This window comes from Nelusetta ayraudi, unplaced genomic scaffold, assembly GCF_046127955.1.
Source record: "Nelusetta ayraudi isolate G7.1 ecotype Tasmania unplaced genomic scaffold, CSIRO-AGI_Nayr_v1 ptg000016l, whole genome shotgun sequence".
Classification (NCBI taxonomy): Eukaryota; Metazoa; Chordata; class Actinopteri; order Tetraodontiformes; family Monacanthidae; genus Nelusetta; species Nelusetta ayraudi.
The window spans coordinates 5702534-5721140 of NW_027466066.1; the positions used below are offsets into that span (position 1 = coordinate 5702534).

Genomic DNA, 18607 nt, shown 5'->3' on the forward strand with positions numbered 1-18607 from the left:
TTTTGAAAAATGCCATCAAATATTAATCTCATTTAAAAGCCCTAAAGGTTTTTGCGCTGTTCACTCTACCAGTATCTAATAATAATAATAATAATAATATGCAGCTTTAGTTTGTGAACACGGCAGAAAAAAAAAAAAAAAAGCTGTTCATTCTGCACTGTATTTGCTCCATTCTCGGAAATCAGTCCCTTGTGAACAGCAGAACACCCACTGTCATTTTAACATTCAGGACAAATACAACTCTGTATAGTTTTTATATCAACCTTCTTCAATTTAGTACAGTAATACCAGACTCTGACAATAGGGGGGGAAATAGTAATATAATATTGTCAGGATAAACAACATTATATTTCATGTGCGGGTTTACATATTTTGGACATGTTGAGGTTTTTGCTTTCTCTCACCCTTAATCATGCAAAGCTATGATTGAACAGTCATCTGGGTGCGTTTCAGTTGGAATGGGGATGGACTAAGGTTGAGGTTTGGGTTTGGATTAGGGCTGGTCTGGCTGGAGTAGGCAGGGTTGGGGTCAAGTTGAGGTTTGGGTTTGGGTTAGAGTTATGGTTGAGATTAGGGTTAGGGTTTGTGTAGGGTTGGGGTATCGGGTGCATGTTTTTTTGGACTGTTGGGAGGAAAGCAGAGAGAACCCATGTAGACACAGGGAGAACATGCAAACTCCACACAGAAAGGCCTTACGCCCAGAATCGAACCCACTACTTTGCTGTGAGGCGGCACCGCTATCTACTTTTTTCTTCTTTTTTAAAAAAAAAATTTTTTTTAATCCTCCCTCAATGGAAACACAGCGGTGCTGCGGGACTCCCTCACCAATGTGGTAGTCTAAACAATTGCACTAAAATCACATGTTTATGTATTTCAAACGTCTATGTGTCCGAGCCAACTGAAAACAAATGAAAGTGACTTATTGGTCAGGAAAGTCCAGTCGTGGTGATCCACCACCAGTGGTGCCTCAATGTCAGGCATGCGTTGCAACTTCTGCGGACACATTTGAATACATTAAATATAGTGTGTCCAGAACCAGACGTTCAATAATTCAGCGGACACTGAATAAATTATTGATATCTGCACGTCAACCCGCCGCGGCCGTCAGTAATAGAAGAACGCATCGGAGACGCTGCACCAATGGGAGGAGGAAGGTCCCCTCACTCCCGACCAACCAGCGCTTCTCTCGCCTCCATTTCCGGTTGTGGGCTCCGGAGTTCGGGACCGTGCATTCCTACGGTCCACTAATTCAACATCGTAACCCGGAATGAACTCAACTTTTCCGCCCAAGTTGCGTCGGTTCTGACCGGGGCTGCTGCGTCAGAGTGCGTTTAATCGTGTTTGGTGGATTTATTTTGTTGTATTTTATTTACGCCCAGCTGGTTACATCTCGCCGGGATGTAAACAGCTTACTGCAGACTTTGCGCCATCCATATGCTATCTGCATGATCGCGATGCGTTCGCCACACCTGCTGTCATTTTAAATCAATGATTGTTGTCTTTCTGTCCATCAGCTGTGTGCTAGCATGGCTCTCGCCGTCACAGCAGCTTGTCGGCTGCAACACTTGACGCCCTGACCCTGTCGTCGATATTCCCTTGACGACCGCGGATCGGATACCGACGATCAGGTGAGCCGCCGCTTGATCCCTGCAACGTTCCTCCGTGTGTAGCTCCAGCAAATAGCTACATGACTGGCTAAATTCATTCCAATTTGTATTTTATTATTTACTTTATTTATTTTTTCCCCTCCAAGGAATCGTTGTTTTTTTTTGCGGGTTTAAATTTTAGCAGTCTAATTAAAAAAAAAAAAAAAAAAAAAAAACTAATAATAGCAATGATAATTATTAGAATAATACAATTATGATACAATAATGCTGTTGTTTAACGTGAACAGAAAAATAAGGCCCGGTTGCGGCTCGGCTACTGTCAATATCGTAGCGGATTAGTATCAGTGGGTAGAAGCAAAGGGTCAAGCAGTACAGTCCGAAGAAAACGACGACTTCCGCGGGGATTTTCAAATTAAAACGAACTTTTAGTGGGCGGCGTGCACAGAATTGCAAGGTAAAACAGTGGTAAATGACAGGCAATAACAAATAAGAGGATGTCAACATATCTTAAAAAACAAAATAAATTGTATTGTAAATTGTAAATATAAACCAACTTTTTAACCAACTCAAGTTGCCTGTCCACTTCTTTATGTCTGTGAAGGTTCTAATTCATCCATGTCATCTTAAAGTAGAAGGGTTAAATTAGGGCAACTGGACTTGTTCCTGTGGCTGATAGCTCGCGACAGAACACAGAGTGATACTGTGCACCATTGTGTTGTTTTGCCCAGGGCACCGCCGTCATGCCCATCACGCTGCTGTGGGCCGTGGACGTGTACGGCAGGGTGTACAGCCTCTCCACGGCCGGCCAGCAGTGGGAGCGCTGCGACGACATGCTGCTGGAGCTCAAGCGCATCTCGGCTGGCAAAGGCCGCTGCTGGGGCATCGGCTGTGACCACCACGTTTACCTCAACATGATGCCCAGCGAGGCCTCCATCCGCTACAAGGAGGAGACCTACGAAAACCAGGTGGGACTGTCCTCCCAGTCAGTTTCAGGAAAGATTTTAGGGTGTAAAAATGTTTTCAAAAATTTCAAAAGTTCTTCTTCAGTTCTTTCACTATTTTTTGTGCTCTGCTATTATGCAATAATCAGTACTATCATATAATGGTCCTCCCAGTGAATTTCAGAAAAATCTGAGTCATAAAATTTGGTATTAGTAATTTTTTGAAAAGTTCAGATTTTACGTTCTCTCATTCCTTTTCATACGCTGCCATCATGGAACTGTCTGTGCTATCGTAGAACAGTTCTCCCAGTGAGTTCCAGAAAAATCTTAAATTGGAAAAAAAAAAAAAAAATGTAAAAAGTTGGAAAATCAAACACTGGCCCTGCGTGCGTGTTCTGAAAAAGCCAGGGAATATTTTCCATCCACGCTGATGTGCTGTTCCCCCTCTGCGTGCGCTCGCCTTACAGAGGTGGAACCCGGTGGACAGCTTCACCGACACCCTGCTGCCCACCGACCGCTGGCCGTGGAGCGACGTCACCGGCGCGAACCCCCAGCCGCTGCACGGCTTCCAGCTGCCGTCCCGCAGCTGGGAGTGGGAGGGCGACTGGTACGTGGATCAGAGCTGCGGAGAACCGAGCCAGGCCGGGGTAAGAGAATCCATCCGTGTTGCTGCCTTTCCTCCCTTTGTTGTTGACGTCATTTTGATCCGGCACAGTCTCAGTGTGTGCTGTTTGTGCCGATGCTCCTCAGGCGTGGGAGTACGCGGTGGACTTCCCGGCCAACTTCTCCCCGGACAAGAAGTGGAACTCCTGCGTTCGCCGCAGGCGCTGGATCCGCTACCGCAGATACGTGGCGCAAGGCTCCTGGGCAAAGGTCAGCGCGCTTCTTTTTTTTTGAGTTGTGGTGGGGGCGTTCTGAAGTTTCTGAGGGGATCAATTAATGATACGAAGCTGCTTTGCTGGGTTTGAGTATGAAAAAGTGAAGATCTGAAAGTGGGTCTGGATTAAGCTGTTTAGTCTTTGTCTCTCTCTGCAGATCCCGCTGGAAAGTCCCAGCAAGCAGCTGTTGCCACTGTGTGACATCAGCTGCGGGGGCTGGGAGATGAGCGACCAGTCCGGACGGTATCCCTACCTGTGGGGCGTGTCTCAGCAAGGACAGGTCAGTCGGCTTCCTGTGTGTTCTAGAAATCTAGCCGAATCTAGCTCTATAATCTGTGGACAAATACAATAAAGCACTTGCTGAGACACTAGAGAAAACAGGGCTCAGTATGACGTTAGGATGTGAAAATGATCACGAAATAACGTGAAAATCATCACAAAATAACGTGAAAATCATCACAAAATAACGTGAAAATCATCACGTAAATACGTGATAGTTTCATTTTATAACATAATACTGAACCCTGTTTTGTTTGTTTTTGTGTTTTGTTTTTCGCGGGTGGCAGCAATAAGCTTCCATGCATTCCTGAGAAATGGACAAAAATGAAACAATTGCTCTTTCACTTATTACAACGCCTTTGGTGCGCTTCACGCTTTGACCACCAGAGGGCACCATGGCCTCACCCAATTTTCTCCTCCAAGCTGGACGCACAAACATGCCACCTTTACAGAACGAGCTGATCTCACTTTTTAATTGGCGCTCCACGACTGACCGTTCCAGCCTCTTAAGGTGTCGTGTCCTCTACCCCGCAGGTGTGGTACAGAGAGGGCATCCACCCCCGGGTGCCCGAGGGCTCCACCTGGGAGGAGGTGGAGGTGCCCAAGGAAGTGGCCCAGCTATCGGCCGGCCCCGGTGACCTGCTGTGGGCCGTGCTGTGGGACGGGAACCTGCTGGTCCGCAAAGGCCTCAGCCTGGACAGCCCCAGTGGTCAGCCAGAAACATTTACCTGCAACGCTTATCACTCTCGCTGCTGTAGGAAGAGACCGAATCTAATGGGAAAATAATGTTGCAGGCACGTTGTGGGTCGAGGTGGAGTCGCCGGGAAAAGAGTCGGAAGCTCTTCATGTGGCCGTCGGCGTGGGCGTGGTCTGGGTGGTCACCAAAGACTACAAGGTGCTTAGAAAAATACTATGGAAAAAAAAAACCCTCTGCTGTTAATCCCCCCCGACCTGAACGCTCACGTCCGGCTGTGTGTCCAGGTTTGGTTCAGACGTGGCGTGAACTCGTACAACCCCTGCGGCTCAGGATGGATAAGCATCGGAGGGGAGATGCTGATGGTGGACGTCGGCCTCAATGATCAGGTACTTCTGATACTGTTTCTTTTCAACTGGGAGGGTTGGAATTTTCTGTACATTTATTAATAGCGCAAGAAAAATTGGATGAAACTTATTGATTTAAAATTGATGTCTATTCTTTGCTGATGATTCAAAAATTAGTTTTTTATATTGCTTTTATAGTCTAGAAGTCTAAAGTTTGGACAAACCCTATGAATTTAATGTCTTTTCTTTCATTCTCTTGACTACTAATATTGCAGTTTCTCACTGAAGGCATCAAAACTACGTATGAACACACATGGAATTATGTAGGAAACAATAAAAATGTAAAATAACTCAAACACGTTTTATTTTAAATTCTTCAAAAAAAGCATATTTAGAGTTATTTAACGTGTTTTTCTTTTCTGCATCATTACATATATGTTGCTCAGATATTTGATGTCTTCAGTATCTATCTGCAGTGTTGAAAGTTGTAAAGATAAAAAAGAATTGCACAAGAAGGCGTGTCCAAACTACAAACACTTCCTGAGAATCTAAATTTCACAATGGAAAAACTTGTTCTAGGTATACAGGTATACACCACACCATCTAACAAAAACCCAGTGTAATTTTTTAAAAATTAATTACGACTAATTTAATTTAATCAATTAAATTCTCAATCAACAATTAACCGATTAATTGTTAGCATCCCTAATTTGAATTTAAACATTCCAGCTTTTTCCCCTCCCGTCCTTCCTGCTGTGAGACAGTCAAACTGCGACGCCCTCACAGCCCTGGGTCTGGTTTCAAGTCGCGCCAGTTCAAGGCTGGGCAGCCAGAGTCTTCGCACTCGATCTCACTGCTGAGGACTTTGCTAGCGCTGCAAAGCCGCCTCACTCCCCCGCCCCGCTCCCCCACCGAACCTCCAGCCTTGCAGCCCTGCCCCACCGCTGCCCCTGCTGTAACATGAGCACGGCACCGATGTTCCAGCCAATGTCCCGGCAGAGGTACCTCAGGCCAGCCTTATATATCCCCGTGCCAGCCGGAACATATGGGAGACTCCCTAATTAGAAGCTGGCCAAGCCTTCGTCATCATATCCCATATTTCATATTTCAGGGCTTCAACTATGGATGGGGTGGGGCGGCTGGTGTGAGGCAGAAGGCACAAGTGTGACAGTATATGGCCTTATAAAGTAGCAGCTGCCTGTCGCTGTTGCTGCTGCTGCTGGTCCCTTGTAATGGTCAGAACAAAGAGAAATACATTGAAACGTTGAGTGGAATTCTTTATTTATTGCTGCTGGTTTGCTAATTATCCAGCTTTGCACGTATGACTAGAAAGTTTCCAGGGTCCTGCGAATTATCTCTCCCAAGTTAGACTGGAAATTATTTTTGGGTTAGGGTTTTGTTTTGTTTTTTTTGTTTTGTTTTTTAAACAAAAGATTTAATTCATTCCAACCATTCATTCATTCTGTAACATTTTTCATCCATGACACATTTTTCATCCATGACACATTCACTTGTTTGATTTTGTTTGGGGCTACGACCTGAAGCTTTTGCTTTCAAACCTGGAATATCTTTGGAAATTTATTTATTTATTTATTATCCAATCTTATCATTAATGTCAAATCTTACTATTAAGAGCCGATAGAGAGCGTTTGTAAAAGTAAGGTGAAACTTGGAAGGCGATTGGCTGAACTCTTTGTTGGAGTTGGAGACCAATCACATTTGTGTCTGCCAGTTAATCCAAGTCGCCAAAGCTTGAGGCTTCCTGCCTGTGTGAGAGGCGACTTGAGTGGCAGCCGTGTCGCCAGTCGCTTTGTGCTACAACAGTGGTTCTCAAACTTTCTCTGTCACGCCCCACCTTGGAGGAAGAAAATCTTTCTTGGCACCCCCCCCCCCCAATTTTGGGGGTGGGGGGTGCATATCTGACGTGGCTGTGTCTTGAGGGATCCCGATGAACCTGCAAGTGTCCCCATGTCTCTAGGACAAAGTTGACGTTTGACCCCATAGACTTGCATGGCATTAGGGTTAGCGATAAGGCTGGAATTAGGGTTAGGGTTACTGCTGGAATTAGGGTTAGGGTTTCGAGGTTCCTCATGGGCTAGAAGCCCCAAATTTGACGTGGCTGTGTCTTGAGGGATCCCGATGAACCTGCAAGTGTCCCCATGTCTCTAGGACAAAGTTGACGTTTGACCCCATAGACTTGCATGGCATTAGGGTTAGCAATAAGGCTGGAATTAGGGTTAGGGTTACTGCTGGAATTAGGGTTAGGGTTTCGAGGTTCCTCATGGGCTAGAAGCCCCAAATTTGACGTGGCTGTGTCTTGAGGGATCCCAATGAACCTGCAAGTGTCCCCATGTCTCTAGGACAAAGTTGACGTTTGACCCCATAGACTTGCATGGCATTAGGGTTAGCGATAAGGCTGGAATTAGGGTTAGGGTTACTGCTGGAATTAGGGTTAGGGTTTCGGGGTTCCTCATGGGCTAGAAGCCCCAAATTTGACGTGGCTGTGTCTTGAGGGATCCTGATGAACCTGCAAGTGTCCCCATGTCTCTAGGACAAAGTTGACGTTTGACCCCATAGACTTGCATGGCATTAGGGTTAGCGATAAGGCTGGAATTAGGGTTAGGGTTACTGCTGGAATTAGGGTTAGGGTTTCGGGGTTCCTCATGGGCTAGAAGCCCCAAATTTGACGTGGCTGTGTCTTGAGGGATCCCGATGAACCTGCAAGTGTCCCCATGTCTCTAGGACAAAGTTGACGTTTGACCCCATAGACTTGCATGGCATTAGGGTTAGCGATAAGGCTGGAATTAGGGTTAGGGTTTCGGGGTTCCTCATGGGCTAGAAGCCCCAAATTTGACGTGGCTGTGTCTTGAGGGATCCCGATGAACCTGCAAGTGTCCCCATGTCTCTAGGACAAAGTTGACGTTTGACCCCATAGACTTGCATGGCATTAGGGTTAGCGATAAGGCTGGAATTAGGGTTAGGGTTACTGCTGGAATTAGGGTTAGGGTTTCGGGGTTCCTCATGGGCTAGAAGCCCCAAATTTGACGTGGCTGTGTCTTGAGGGATCCCGATGAACCTGCAAGTGTCCCCATGTCTCTAGGACAAAGTTGACGTTTGACCCCATAGACTTGCATGGCATTAGGGTTAGCGATAAGGCTGGAATTAGGGTTAGGGTTACTGCTGGAATTAGGGTTAGGGTTTCGGGGTTCCTCATGGGCTAGAAGCCCCAAATTTGACGTGGCTGTGTCTTGAGGGATCCTGATGAACCTGCAAGTGTCCCCATGTCTCTAGGACAAAGTTGACGTTTGACCCCATAGACTTGCATGGCATTAGGGTTAGCGATAAGGCTGGAATTAGGGTTAGGGTTACTGCTGGAATTAGGGTTAGGGTTTCGGGGTTCCTCATGGGCTAGAAGCCCCAAATTTGACGTGGCTGTGTCTTGAGGGATCCCGATGAACCTGCAAGTGTCCCCATGTCTCTAGGACAAAGTTGACGTTTGACCCCATAGACTTGCATGGCATTAGGGTTAGCGATAAGGCTGGAATTAGGGTTAGGGTTACTGCTGGAATTAGGGTTAGGGTTTCGGGGTTCCTCATGGGCTAGAAGCCCCAAATTTGACGTGGCTGTGTCTTGAGGGATCCCGATGAACCTGCAAGTGTCCCCATGTCTCTAGGACAAAGTTGACGTTTGACCCCATAGACTTGCATGGCATTAGGGTTAGCGATAAGGCTGGAATTAGGGTTAGGGTTACTGCTGGAATTAGGGTTAGGGTTTCGGGGTTCCTCATGGGCTAGAAGCCCCAAATTTGACGTGGCTGTGTCTTGAGGGATCCCGATGAACCTGCAAGTGTCCCCATGTCTCTAGGACAAAGTTGACGTTTGACCCCATAGACTTGCATGGCATTAGGGTTAGCGATAAGGCTGGAATTAGGGTTAGGGTTACTGCTGGAATTAGGGTTAGGGTTTCGGGGTTCCTCATGGGCTAGAAGCCCCAAATTTGACGTGGCTGTGTCTTGAGGGATCCCGATGAACCTGCAAGTGTCCCCATGTCTCTAGGACAAAGTTGACGTTTGACCCCATCGACTTGCATGGCATTAGGGTTAGCGATAAGGCTGGAATTAGGGTTAGGGTTTCGGGGTTCCTCATGGGCTAGAAGCCCCAAATTTGACGTGGCTGTGTCTTGAGGGATCCTGATGAACCTGCAAGTGTCCCCATGTCTCTAGGACAAAGTTGACGTTTGACCCCATAGACTTGCATGGCATTAGGGTTAGCGATAAGGCTGGAATTAGGGTTAGGGTTACTGCTGGAATTAGGGTTAGGGTTTCGAGGTTCCTCATGGGCTAGAAGCCCCAAATTTGACGTGGCTGTGTCTTGAGGGATCCCGATGAACCTGCAAGTGTCCCCATGTCTCTAGGACAAAGTTGACGTTTGACGCCATAGATTTGCATGGCATTAGGGTTAGCAATAGCCCAACTACTGCTGCCTAAAGTAACTTTTTCTTTCTTTCTCTATTTATTTATTTATTTATTTTTGGGGCAGCTCATCTCACAGCTGCTTTCTGTTTTCTTCTTTGGCTTCTCCTGGGGTTCGGTTACTTCCCTTTTTTCCCTTTATGCTGTCGCCTCAACGCCTCCCCTCGATGTTCTCCAAACTCTCCGTGTTTCAACCTGAGAGATCTTTGTGAAGACTCCAGGCCACGACCTTATTTCCTCCTCCTGTGCTTCCGGTCAGGTGTGGGCAGTGGGCGAGGACCGTGGCCTCTACTTCAGGATGGGCGTGACCCCGGCGGAGCCCAGCGGCAGCGGCTGGATCCCAGTGTTGGCCCAGTGGGGTGGCGGTCGAGAGGCGGCTCTGCCCAGGTCTGTAATTTCCTGACTTCTCCCACTTCAAACAGAGGGAGCCAAAAAAAAGACTCGGATGAAAGGAACGCCGTAGACTCTTACAACAAAAATCCACACATCCCTTGGATACAGAGCAACATTTTATATGCTCTAATCTTTTCTGCCCGACAATCAGGAAGTGAGATATTTTCACTTGTTTGAAATAACCAATAACCGCAGAACTCAACAACCGTAAAAGTTGGAATCTTCAAATTTGTTGCATTACACAGACTAGACCTTCATAAGGACAAATTAAAAAGAATGGTGATAAAATGTTGAACCGTTTTCATTTTATAGCCCATTAAAGTTGCTGTACGCTCAACATTTAGCCAAAATCGCTCAAAACACCACAAAACTAAAAGTCCGCTAGCGCCCTCTAGGAACATCGAACAGAGATGAGACGAGAACCCAGGCGTTCCTCTCTGCGAGACAAACATTTCATACACTGTAATTTCTTCTGCATGACAAACAGGAAGTGAGCTATTTCCACTTGTTTGAACACTGGCCAATGACACGGACGTCATCGGCAGGCGGCCACATAGGCACAGTCCCGCTAACGCTGCTTGCAGCTTTAATTATTCATTTATTATCTTTTTATGTAAAACACATAAAACCCTGTTATTTTGTCTTGCGATCCAATGCTTGACCCATGTCCATCAAGAAGATATGTGAGGCCGGTGACAAAACTCACTTCTTCCCTGCCATGTTGTTTGCCCAGTCGGAGGGCGTGCGATCCGAGTGCCAGGCGGAACGAGGCCCCTCAACCCTCCTCCGTGTTCAGCTGCTCCGACTCCGACTCGGAGTTGGGCCCCGCCGCGTCTAAGGATGCCCCCATGCTGGAGGCGGCGGCCCCCTCCGTGGTCCCCCTGGGCGGGGAGGACACGCCCGCGGCCCCACCCAAGGCGGAGGATGGCCCGCCGGGCCCCAAGCCGCTGATCCCCTCCAGCGACAGCTTCATCAACAGCCTGGTGTCGGACCGCGGAGACAGAACCTCCGCCAGCCCCCAGCCGGCTGTGGTCGAGGAGGGCAAGGAGCCTGCCCCCGTGCTCCCGGCGCCGGAGGCCGGCGGGCACGACGTCCCCTGGATGAACGTGGACCTGGAGGGGGCACAGGCGGCGACCGGGAACTCCGCCGCCGCCGCCGCCTGCTTTGACCTGGGCTCCCTGGAGACATCGCAGGGCATCGGCGAGGAGGACGGCCCCGTGTGGGCGTGGCTGTCCGGGGGAGGCTGTGACGTGGACGCCGCCTCGCAGATCAGCTGGCTTAGCCCCACAGGTAGCCGCCACACACACACACACACACACACACACACACACACACACACACATACAGTGGCGGGCCGGTCAGGGCCAGCTAGGCCTTCTCTGCTGACCTAAACGTACTTAGAAAAGTGCATTTTCCCGTAAACATGATAAGGAAGTTATTCTCCATAGTTTGGTGTTTTCATGTCACTTAATATCCACAGAGTGCAATGCTTCCACTTCTGTATATTACGTGAAAGTTTCTATCCAATCATATTTCAGCAAGCTGTTGTTGTCAGGTTCTATGAAATCTGCCAAATGTATACATATAGAGCGCAGTGAAATATAAAATATATCTTGAATATAAAGACCATATATACAGTGTGTGTGTGTGTGTGTGTGTGTGTGTGTGTGTGTGTGTGTGTGTGTGTGTGTGTGTGTGTGTGTGTGTGTCATAAGGTCCTGCGCTCTATATGCATCCCATCAGCTGCAAGCCTGTAACTATATTTGACTGCATTGTCCCTGTCAATAAATAAAAGCATGTGTGTGTGTCTGTTTCGACGTTTGTGTGTCTTCTTGCCTGTTGTAGCGACGTGTCTCTCTCTCTCTCGCCGTCCGTCCGTCCGTCTAAACGTGTGACCTGTGCGTGTCTCTCCGTCAGGGCCGCTCACCAGCTCGGTCTCGCTGACCCCGGTCCAGTCGAGCGCCTGGAGCGAGCAGCAGCGGCACCAGGAGCAACGAGAGGAGATCAGCAGGAAGCCGCTGGAGAGGAGCAACGTAAGGCTGGAAATGCTGCTGCTGCTGCTGCTGCTGCTTCTACTGCTGCTGCTGCTGCTTCTACTGTCGACTCATCTCTCCTTCACATCCGCGTGCAGTCGGTGTGGGTGCGCCAGGGGGCGCTGCGCTGGTGGAGGGACTGGAGGCCTCAGCGGTGGCTGGACACCGGCGTGGCCCTGGAGCAGTCCACCAGGGCGGACGGCAGGAAGGACAGCATCTTCTTCGTCTACTACACGCAGTACGACGAGAAAAAGGTCGGCGGCTCCCTCTCGACGAGGCCCCGCCCCCTGAACAGCCGACTGACCCCGTGCGTTTTTTCTTGTTTTGCTTTCAGCATCTTCAAGTGTTCATAAACGAAGTGACGGCGCTGGTCCCCGTCCTCAGAGACGGCCTGTACGCCTTCGCCGTGTACACGGTGCAGCGGACCAAGCAGCGGTGGCCCCTGGTGCTGGCGGCGCAGACGGAGAAGGACATGAACGACTGGGTAACGCCCCCTTTTGCGAGGGGAAACACACCTAGTGACAATGCCTCCAACTGTGTTTTGGGTTGTTTGAGCCCCTGGGTACAACCGGTGTGGGCCTTGAAGCAGCAGCAGCAGCAGCAGCTACAGCTGGGCTTTTTTGACAGGAGGCTGCAAACAGAGGGCTAAATCCTAAAACAGACAATCAATCCAACATGATGATGTCTCTGCTCCCCGTCCTGCGTTGCCAGTTGTCCCTGCTGTCCGACTGCTGCTGCGAGTGTCGCGGGATCACGGGTCCGCCGAGCCGACAGGCTCTGTGGTCGACCACGTCCAAGGGCGACGTCATGGTTCACGAGCCGTCCTTCTCCCTGGAGACCACGGCCAACGCTCTCGCCTCCGACCTCATGTGAGACTCAAAGCTTTCTTTCTTTCTTCTTCTCTCTTCCTACTATCGCCCACTCCTCCCTCTGCACGGCATGCTGCTGTCTGTTTTGACAGAACTAACACGTTGCTAACACGCTAACCTCCGCTACTTCTCTCTTCTCTGCGAAAAACCCACCAAACACGACTTTGGGCTTGGTGTAGGTTCTGGCGGCAGGTCCCGGGTCACATGCGCTGCGTAGAGTCCAACTGTTTAGGGCTGGTTTGGGGCATTGGGTGGGACGGCACCGCCTGGGTCTACAGCGGACGCTCTGGGCCACAGGACCACCCTGGTAACCCATTTATCCACCTGACTCTGTTTAGTTTCACACATGTTTTTTTCTTCTGTGTTTCTGGTGCATTCAACAATAACAATAACAGCCACCTGTGACCTGTTGACATTCTTCCTTGAGTATTTGCTAAGTAGTTCAGACTCTCGCATTACAAGCATCTTTTTGCTAATCTGAGATTTGTTGACCCCCCGCCCCCCAAAAAAAGAAACTTAAGTGTATACTAAGACTTTTCTCCATGACCAGAAGTTGTGATGAAAAAGTCAGACTGTACATACACTGTGGGTTTTTTTCAAGGGCCAAAAAATTATAAGACCCTGATCAGCCCAAAAGTCGCCGGGATGACTATTCTATGACAGTTTAGCGCAAAAAAGATAGCACTATAACTACAGTATATCGTTTTTTCTGGAACAAAAAAAATATAAAAAATAATTTAATCTGCCCAAAACTCACCGAAATGACCATCCTGTCATAGTTTAGTTTAGTTTAGGACTGAGTGGTACAATGCAAAATCTCGTCCGAAAATCGGAAAAATCGACATACTATAGTATGCCGATTTTTTTTTTCTGGGACAAAAATGATAATAAAAAAAAATACTTAAATCAGCCCAAAATTCACAGAAATGGCCGTCCTATCATAGTTCAGCATGAGACGGAGTGATACCATGCACAATCTCAACATAATGGAATAAAGGTCATACTATAGTATGTATTATATACTATATAATAGCAATATGCTATCACAGTTTGGCAGGATTTTTTTTGGCACATTTGAAAAAAAAAGTTTTTTGTAGCTTAGCAGGAAGAAGCAGGAAAGAACACAACTGAGCCTTTCTGCCTTTATGCTTCTGGGCCAGGTGCTTCCTTCCCATGTCTGTCTGTGCTCTCTCTCTCAGGGGAAGCGGCCGCCCTGCACCAGCAGACTGATGTGAGAAGCGTTCACGTGTACGAGAACCAAAGATGGAACCCCATGACTGGATACACAGACAAGTAGGAAGGTTTTCTCCTCTTTCTCTCCACTTTATTGGGTCTTTGCAGGATGACTTCTCATCATTCTTATTATTATCATTTATTTTTTGTTTGTTTGTTCTTATTGTGTGTGTTCCTGCTGCAAGGGGACTTCCCACAGACCGCCCCATGTGGAGCGACGAGAGTGGGCTGAAGGAGTGCACCAAGGGCAGCACACACCCGCCCTCCCCTCAGTGGTCCTGGGTGGGTTTTATTCCATTGAGTCCAGTTGGTTTCCTTCAGGTGTTAGGCAGAAGGTTTGAGACCCGATGGAGAAACCACAGAAGAAGACCTGGAATTAAGGAGCTACGCTAAAGGTTTAGCGTAGCCGGTAGCGTGGCGACAGTTTCATTTTTTTGTACATTAAAGGAAAAACAATCAACAGAGACGGAGAAGCCTTCTTGAATGTCCCCATCGTGGGATAAATTTGAATGTGAGATGTGTGAGCGATTCCTCAGCAGCCTGTGTTTCCTCACCCCAGGTGTCGGAGTGGGCGGTGGACCACGCCGTCCCCGGAGGGACGGACAAAGACGGGTGGCAGTACGCAGCAGATTTCCCAGCGTACGTTTCTCCTTTTCATTCCCTTGCAGACATTGTTTCAGAGTAAAAATGAGCGAAATTCATCCCGCCTACTTTTACCTCTGCAGGACTTTCCAGGGCCACAAAACCATGAAGGACTTTGTCCGGCGCAGGAGATGGACGAGGTACCGAGCTAAGGACGCACAGCAGCCAATAGACAAATAACGATGCGTTGCTAATTTATTAAGTAATTAATTAACCCAGAGAACGTTGTGGACAAGAAATTATAATGATCAGCAATGTCTTCCTGTAAGATCCTGTTTTACACCAAGTACAAATTAAAATGTCAGAACAGAACTCGACACAAAAGTTAATTTGCATTTATTTTCATATTAAACAGTGTAATTATAAATCTTTACACTGAGCACGATAAACATGAAGTCAAAATATTTTTTGAAATCCAAACAAATGACGGTGCAATGCTTCACTCTGCCTGCAGGAGGTGCAAGATCACCCTGAGGGGCCCGTGGCTGCAGGTCCCGCCCATCGCCCTGAGTGACATCTCTCTGATGCCGTGCCTGGCCCAGAGCAGGATGGAGCAGGTTCCCGTCTGGGCCCTGAATGACAAGGGCGACGTGCTGTGTCGTCTGGGCGTCAGCGCCGAAAACCCGGCGGTGAGAGGCGAAAATTTGATTCGATTGATACGTCGAGAACGACCGTGAGAGAGAGAGAGAGCGTGAGAGAATTAGGGCCACAAGATGAGAAAAAAAAATTCTTTCAAGTTTCTATTTCGAGAGTGAATTTTGTGAATAAAATTGAAAACTAAAGTCAAAATTTTGAGATTAAAGTCTTTGTGATTGAAGTAGAAATTCTGAGAATCAAGTTGTGAAATTTTGAGAAAGAAATTCATAATTTCACGATTACAGTGGAAATTTTGAGAATAAAGTCAAAATTTTGAGATTAAAGTCAACAAAAAATAATTCTGAAATGTTGAAGAGTTTGACACTGACGCTGTCAAATCTTGACTCTGACGGTGCGTGGCAGGGAGGCTCCTGGCTCCACGTGGGCACCGACCAGCCCTTCAAGTCCATCTCCATCGGCGGAGCCAACCAGGTGTGGGCCATCGCCAGGGACGGGGAGGTGTTCTACCGAGGGTCCGTCTCTCCACAGAACCCAGCAGGTCAGCGCCCGAAAGGGCAAACAAAAAAAAAAAGTGACAAACACCGCTCTAACTTGTCTAACGAAGTGTCTGTGTGACCCCCTCCCCGCTTTTCTCCCCCAACAGGAGAATGCTGGTATCACATCCCGTCGCCCCCCCGGCAGACCCTCCGACAGCTCTCTGTGGGCCGGACGTCCGTTTTCGCCGTGGATGACAACAGTAAATAACTCCAGATTAAAATATTCCGTCGCCGCGACATAAAAAAAGATATTAAAGTCCTTTCCCTCTGCCCCCGACCCTCTCTCCCGCCACCTGCAGGTAACTTGTGGTACAGACAGGGTGTCACCCCCAGCTACCCTCAGGGCTCTAGCTGGGAGCTCATCTCCAACAACGTCACCAAGGTGTCTGTGGGGCCTCTGGACCAGGTCAGTCAGGAAACACTGGGGGAACAAAAGAGATTCTAATCAGCAGCAATAGCATTAGATAAGATTAAGATTAAGATCCTCTTTTACACCGAGCACAAATAAGAATGTCAGAACAGACATTATTTCGTAATTCCGTTGCACTCGGCATGATAAATATGACATACAAAATAAAAAAATAAAAATATTATTTGCAAGTTTTCTACAAGACTTGGTTTCACGCCCACTTTTCTGTGTCTTAATTTAATTTTTTGGACTGCGATATGTTCTTCTGATTAATCTGTCTTTTTTCTAAGTTACATGACTCCCTGTTCTCTCCAGGTGTGGATCATAGCAGACGGAGTGCCGGGATTTCCCACTGAGACCCCCGGCGCCGTGTGCCACCGGCTGGGGGTGGGACCCATGAAACCCAAGGGCCAGTCCTGGGACTACGGCATCGGGGTGAGTTCACAAACTGCCTGCCAGCCCGCCAGGGTAACGCAAACGGAATTTATACACATTGTGCCGCCGCATATTCTGTATGTGGAGTTTCCCCATCTAGTGTTGCAGTACTGGAGAACTGGCCTTGGTCTCGAGATGATGGGACCGAGACCCTGAAAGAGTGCTCTGGAGACCTCTCGTTTCGCCACCTCATCCCCAGAGAGCCAAGCAGAACTTTGAGCTCTTTCACTAGCGAAGCCGAGCTTCTCTGGTCCTATGCCAACGTTATACAACATATATTGCAATTACAAATGATAGAAAATAAAACAATGCTTTTCAGTTTACATTCCGTGGAATAAATCAAGTGAAACGCAGCAGTTCACCTTCTCTTGGATACCTTGAAAAAATGTATACTTTTGTGCATCTTTTTAAATTGGTCTCGGGACACCTTGCTGAAAAGTACTATTGCTGTTCCACTTATGTAGAAGCAAACTTGAATTTGAAAAAAAAAGATACTGCTCTCTGTTCAGTGTTGTAGGGATTTTTCTCTGATACATTCAGTCTCAGCCTTGTGTTGATCTCGACACTCTGTAGTCTTGATAGTGTCTTGGTCTCGGTTGACGCACCCCGACATCACAGCCGGGGAATCGCCACAGCTGTTTCTCATTTTGCTTTTGCAGTGCTGCTTACTCACCACCAGGTGCTGCTAAACTCTCGCCCTGCGTGGAGCTGACGGCTGTGCTTTGTCTTGCAGGGAGGGTGGGAGCACATCAGCGTCAGGGGAAACTCTGTGGAGGCCCCCCGTGTCCCTCACACCCCCGCCCCCGGCCCCGCCCAGAGCCCCCTCCCCCAGAGGGCTGCCACGCAAGCTAACGGGAGCGCGGTGGAAGTCTAGCGCCCCCTCTCTGCTCACCGGACCTATGGTTCTCCTCCTCCTCCTCCTCCTCCTCCCCGTTCTTCCTCCCTCCTGGGGAATGCACAGTCTGCATTTGCACTGCACACTTTGCTTGGACTGGTTTCCACTCCATGGATGAATGTTTCCCCCCCGCCGGGCGTCGCCTTCCAGGCAGAAAGCACATGAACGCTCGCGGGGGGGAGGGGACGGAGAGGTGGCAATGGATTTGTGGGGGTTTGCAAAGCGAGTGCATGCCTCCGCTCTGACTTGGCTTCTGGGTGTTTTTTGTTTTTTCTTTTCTTTCTGGGACCTGGCAACCACAGTGGGAGGGGCTTCCCCAAAGGGCCAAGGTCGCCCGTCCGGACTGCCACACACTGTAGCCTAGACCGGCGTTTCTCAACTGGTGGGTCGTGGCCCACTTTTGGGCCGCACAGTTGTTTTGATTGGGTCGTGGCATCGCGGGCGGATTCAAAAGGATTTTATAAAGTACGCTAGCAGTCAAAGGTTTGGACGCGCCCTATGAATTTAATATCTTTTCTGTCATTCTGGTGACTATTGACATTGCAGTTTCTCACTGAAGGCATCAAAACTACACACAAACACACATGGAATTATTGAGGAAACAATCAAAGTGTAAAACAACTCAAAACGTGTTTTATATTTAAGACTTTTGACTGGTAGTGTTTATATTTATTGCGGGACACACAATTCATTTCAATAATTTATTGACTAGATATAATAGAAAGTGGGCTGGCGTTTTTTGTTTGTTTTTTTAATTTTGTGAAATAAATTTGGATCACGACTTCATGATGAGGGGAAAAAAAATGTCGGTCCTGAGACTCCACCAGTTGAGAACCACTGGTCCAAACCGTCTGGAGTTCTGGAGTTAAGTCTTCTGGTTCGTGGTCTCGTCTGTTCTCTTGTCGATTTGTACGTTTGTTTGTTTGTATTCTCTCTCTCGCTCTATTCTATTTTTATCCTCTTTTGTTTGCAATGAAGTGTTTTTTTGTTTGTTTTTGTTTTGCCTGTGACATCAGAAGTAACATATCCGTTTCTCAGCCCACGATACCAGACGATACCTCGCGATCTTCCTGCAATAAGGAACGCTCCTCCCGTTTGCTGTCCAACGCCCATACAAACAAAACACACGAGTGCTATGACCATGATACCGTGACTGTTTATACCTCGCTGAAGGTCCTAGAAGACACAACGCTGATCTTGCAAAGGCATAGAGAGAGACCTTGAATAAAAGTCTAAAAAGTGTTGGCTTTTCTCTGTTGGATCATTGAACCTTAAAAATCCCGGATCACCAATCACTGAGGCCCCCCCCAAAATATTTGAATCCATTACTATTATTATCTATTAGACT

General features: G+C 48.0%; 1 protein-coding gene across 1 annotated transcript; it reads left to right on the forward strand.

Moving 5' to 3' along the window:
- The first annotated feature begins 809 nt into the window (after positions 1–809).
- tecpr1b (tectonin beta-propeller repeat containing 1b) lies at positions 810–18501 on the forward strand. The gene is made up of 26 exons (XM_076024131.1): positions 810–1325; positions 1515–1628; positions 2336–2572; positions 3016–3195; positions 3299–3421; positions 3584–3706; positions 4240–4414; positions 4500–4600; positions 4687–4788; positions 9477–9604; positions 10344–10900; positions 11528–11643; positions 11742–11897; positions 11978–12127; positions 12355–12512; positions 12692–12819; positions 13712–13805; positions 13931–14027; positions 14305–14384; positions 14471–14527; positions 14842–15016; positions 15387–15522; positions 15628–15720; positions 15820–15926; positions 16245–16364; positions 17098–18501. Exons 3-26 carry the CDS (start codon positions 2348–2350, stop codon positions 17236–17238), a joined length of 3522 nt encoding a protein of 1173 aa, XP_075880246.1. The 5' UTR covers positions 810–1325; positions 1515–1628; positions 2336–2347; the 3' UTR covers positions 17239–18501.
- The last annotated feature ends 106 nt before the right edge of the window (positions 18502–18607 follow it).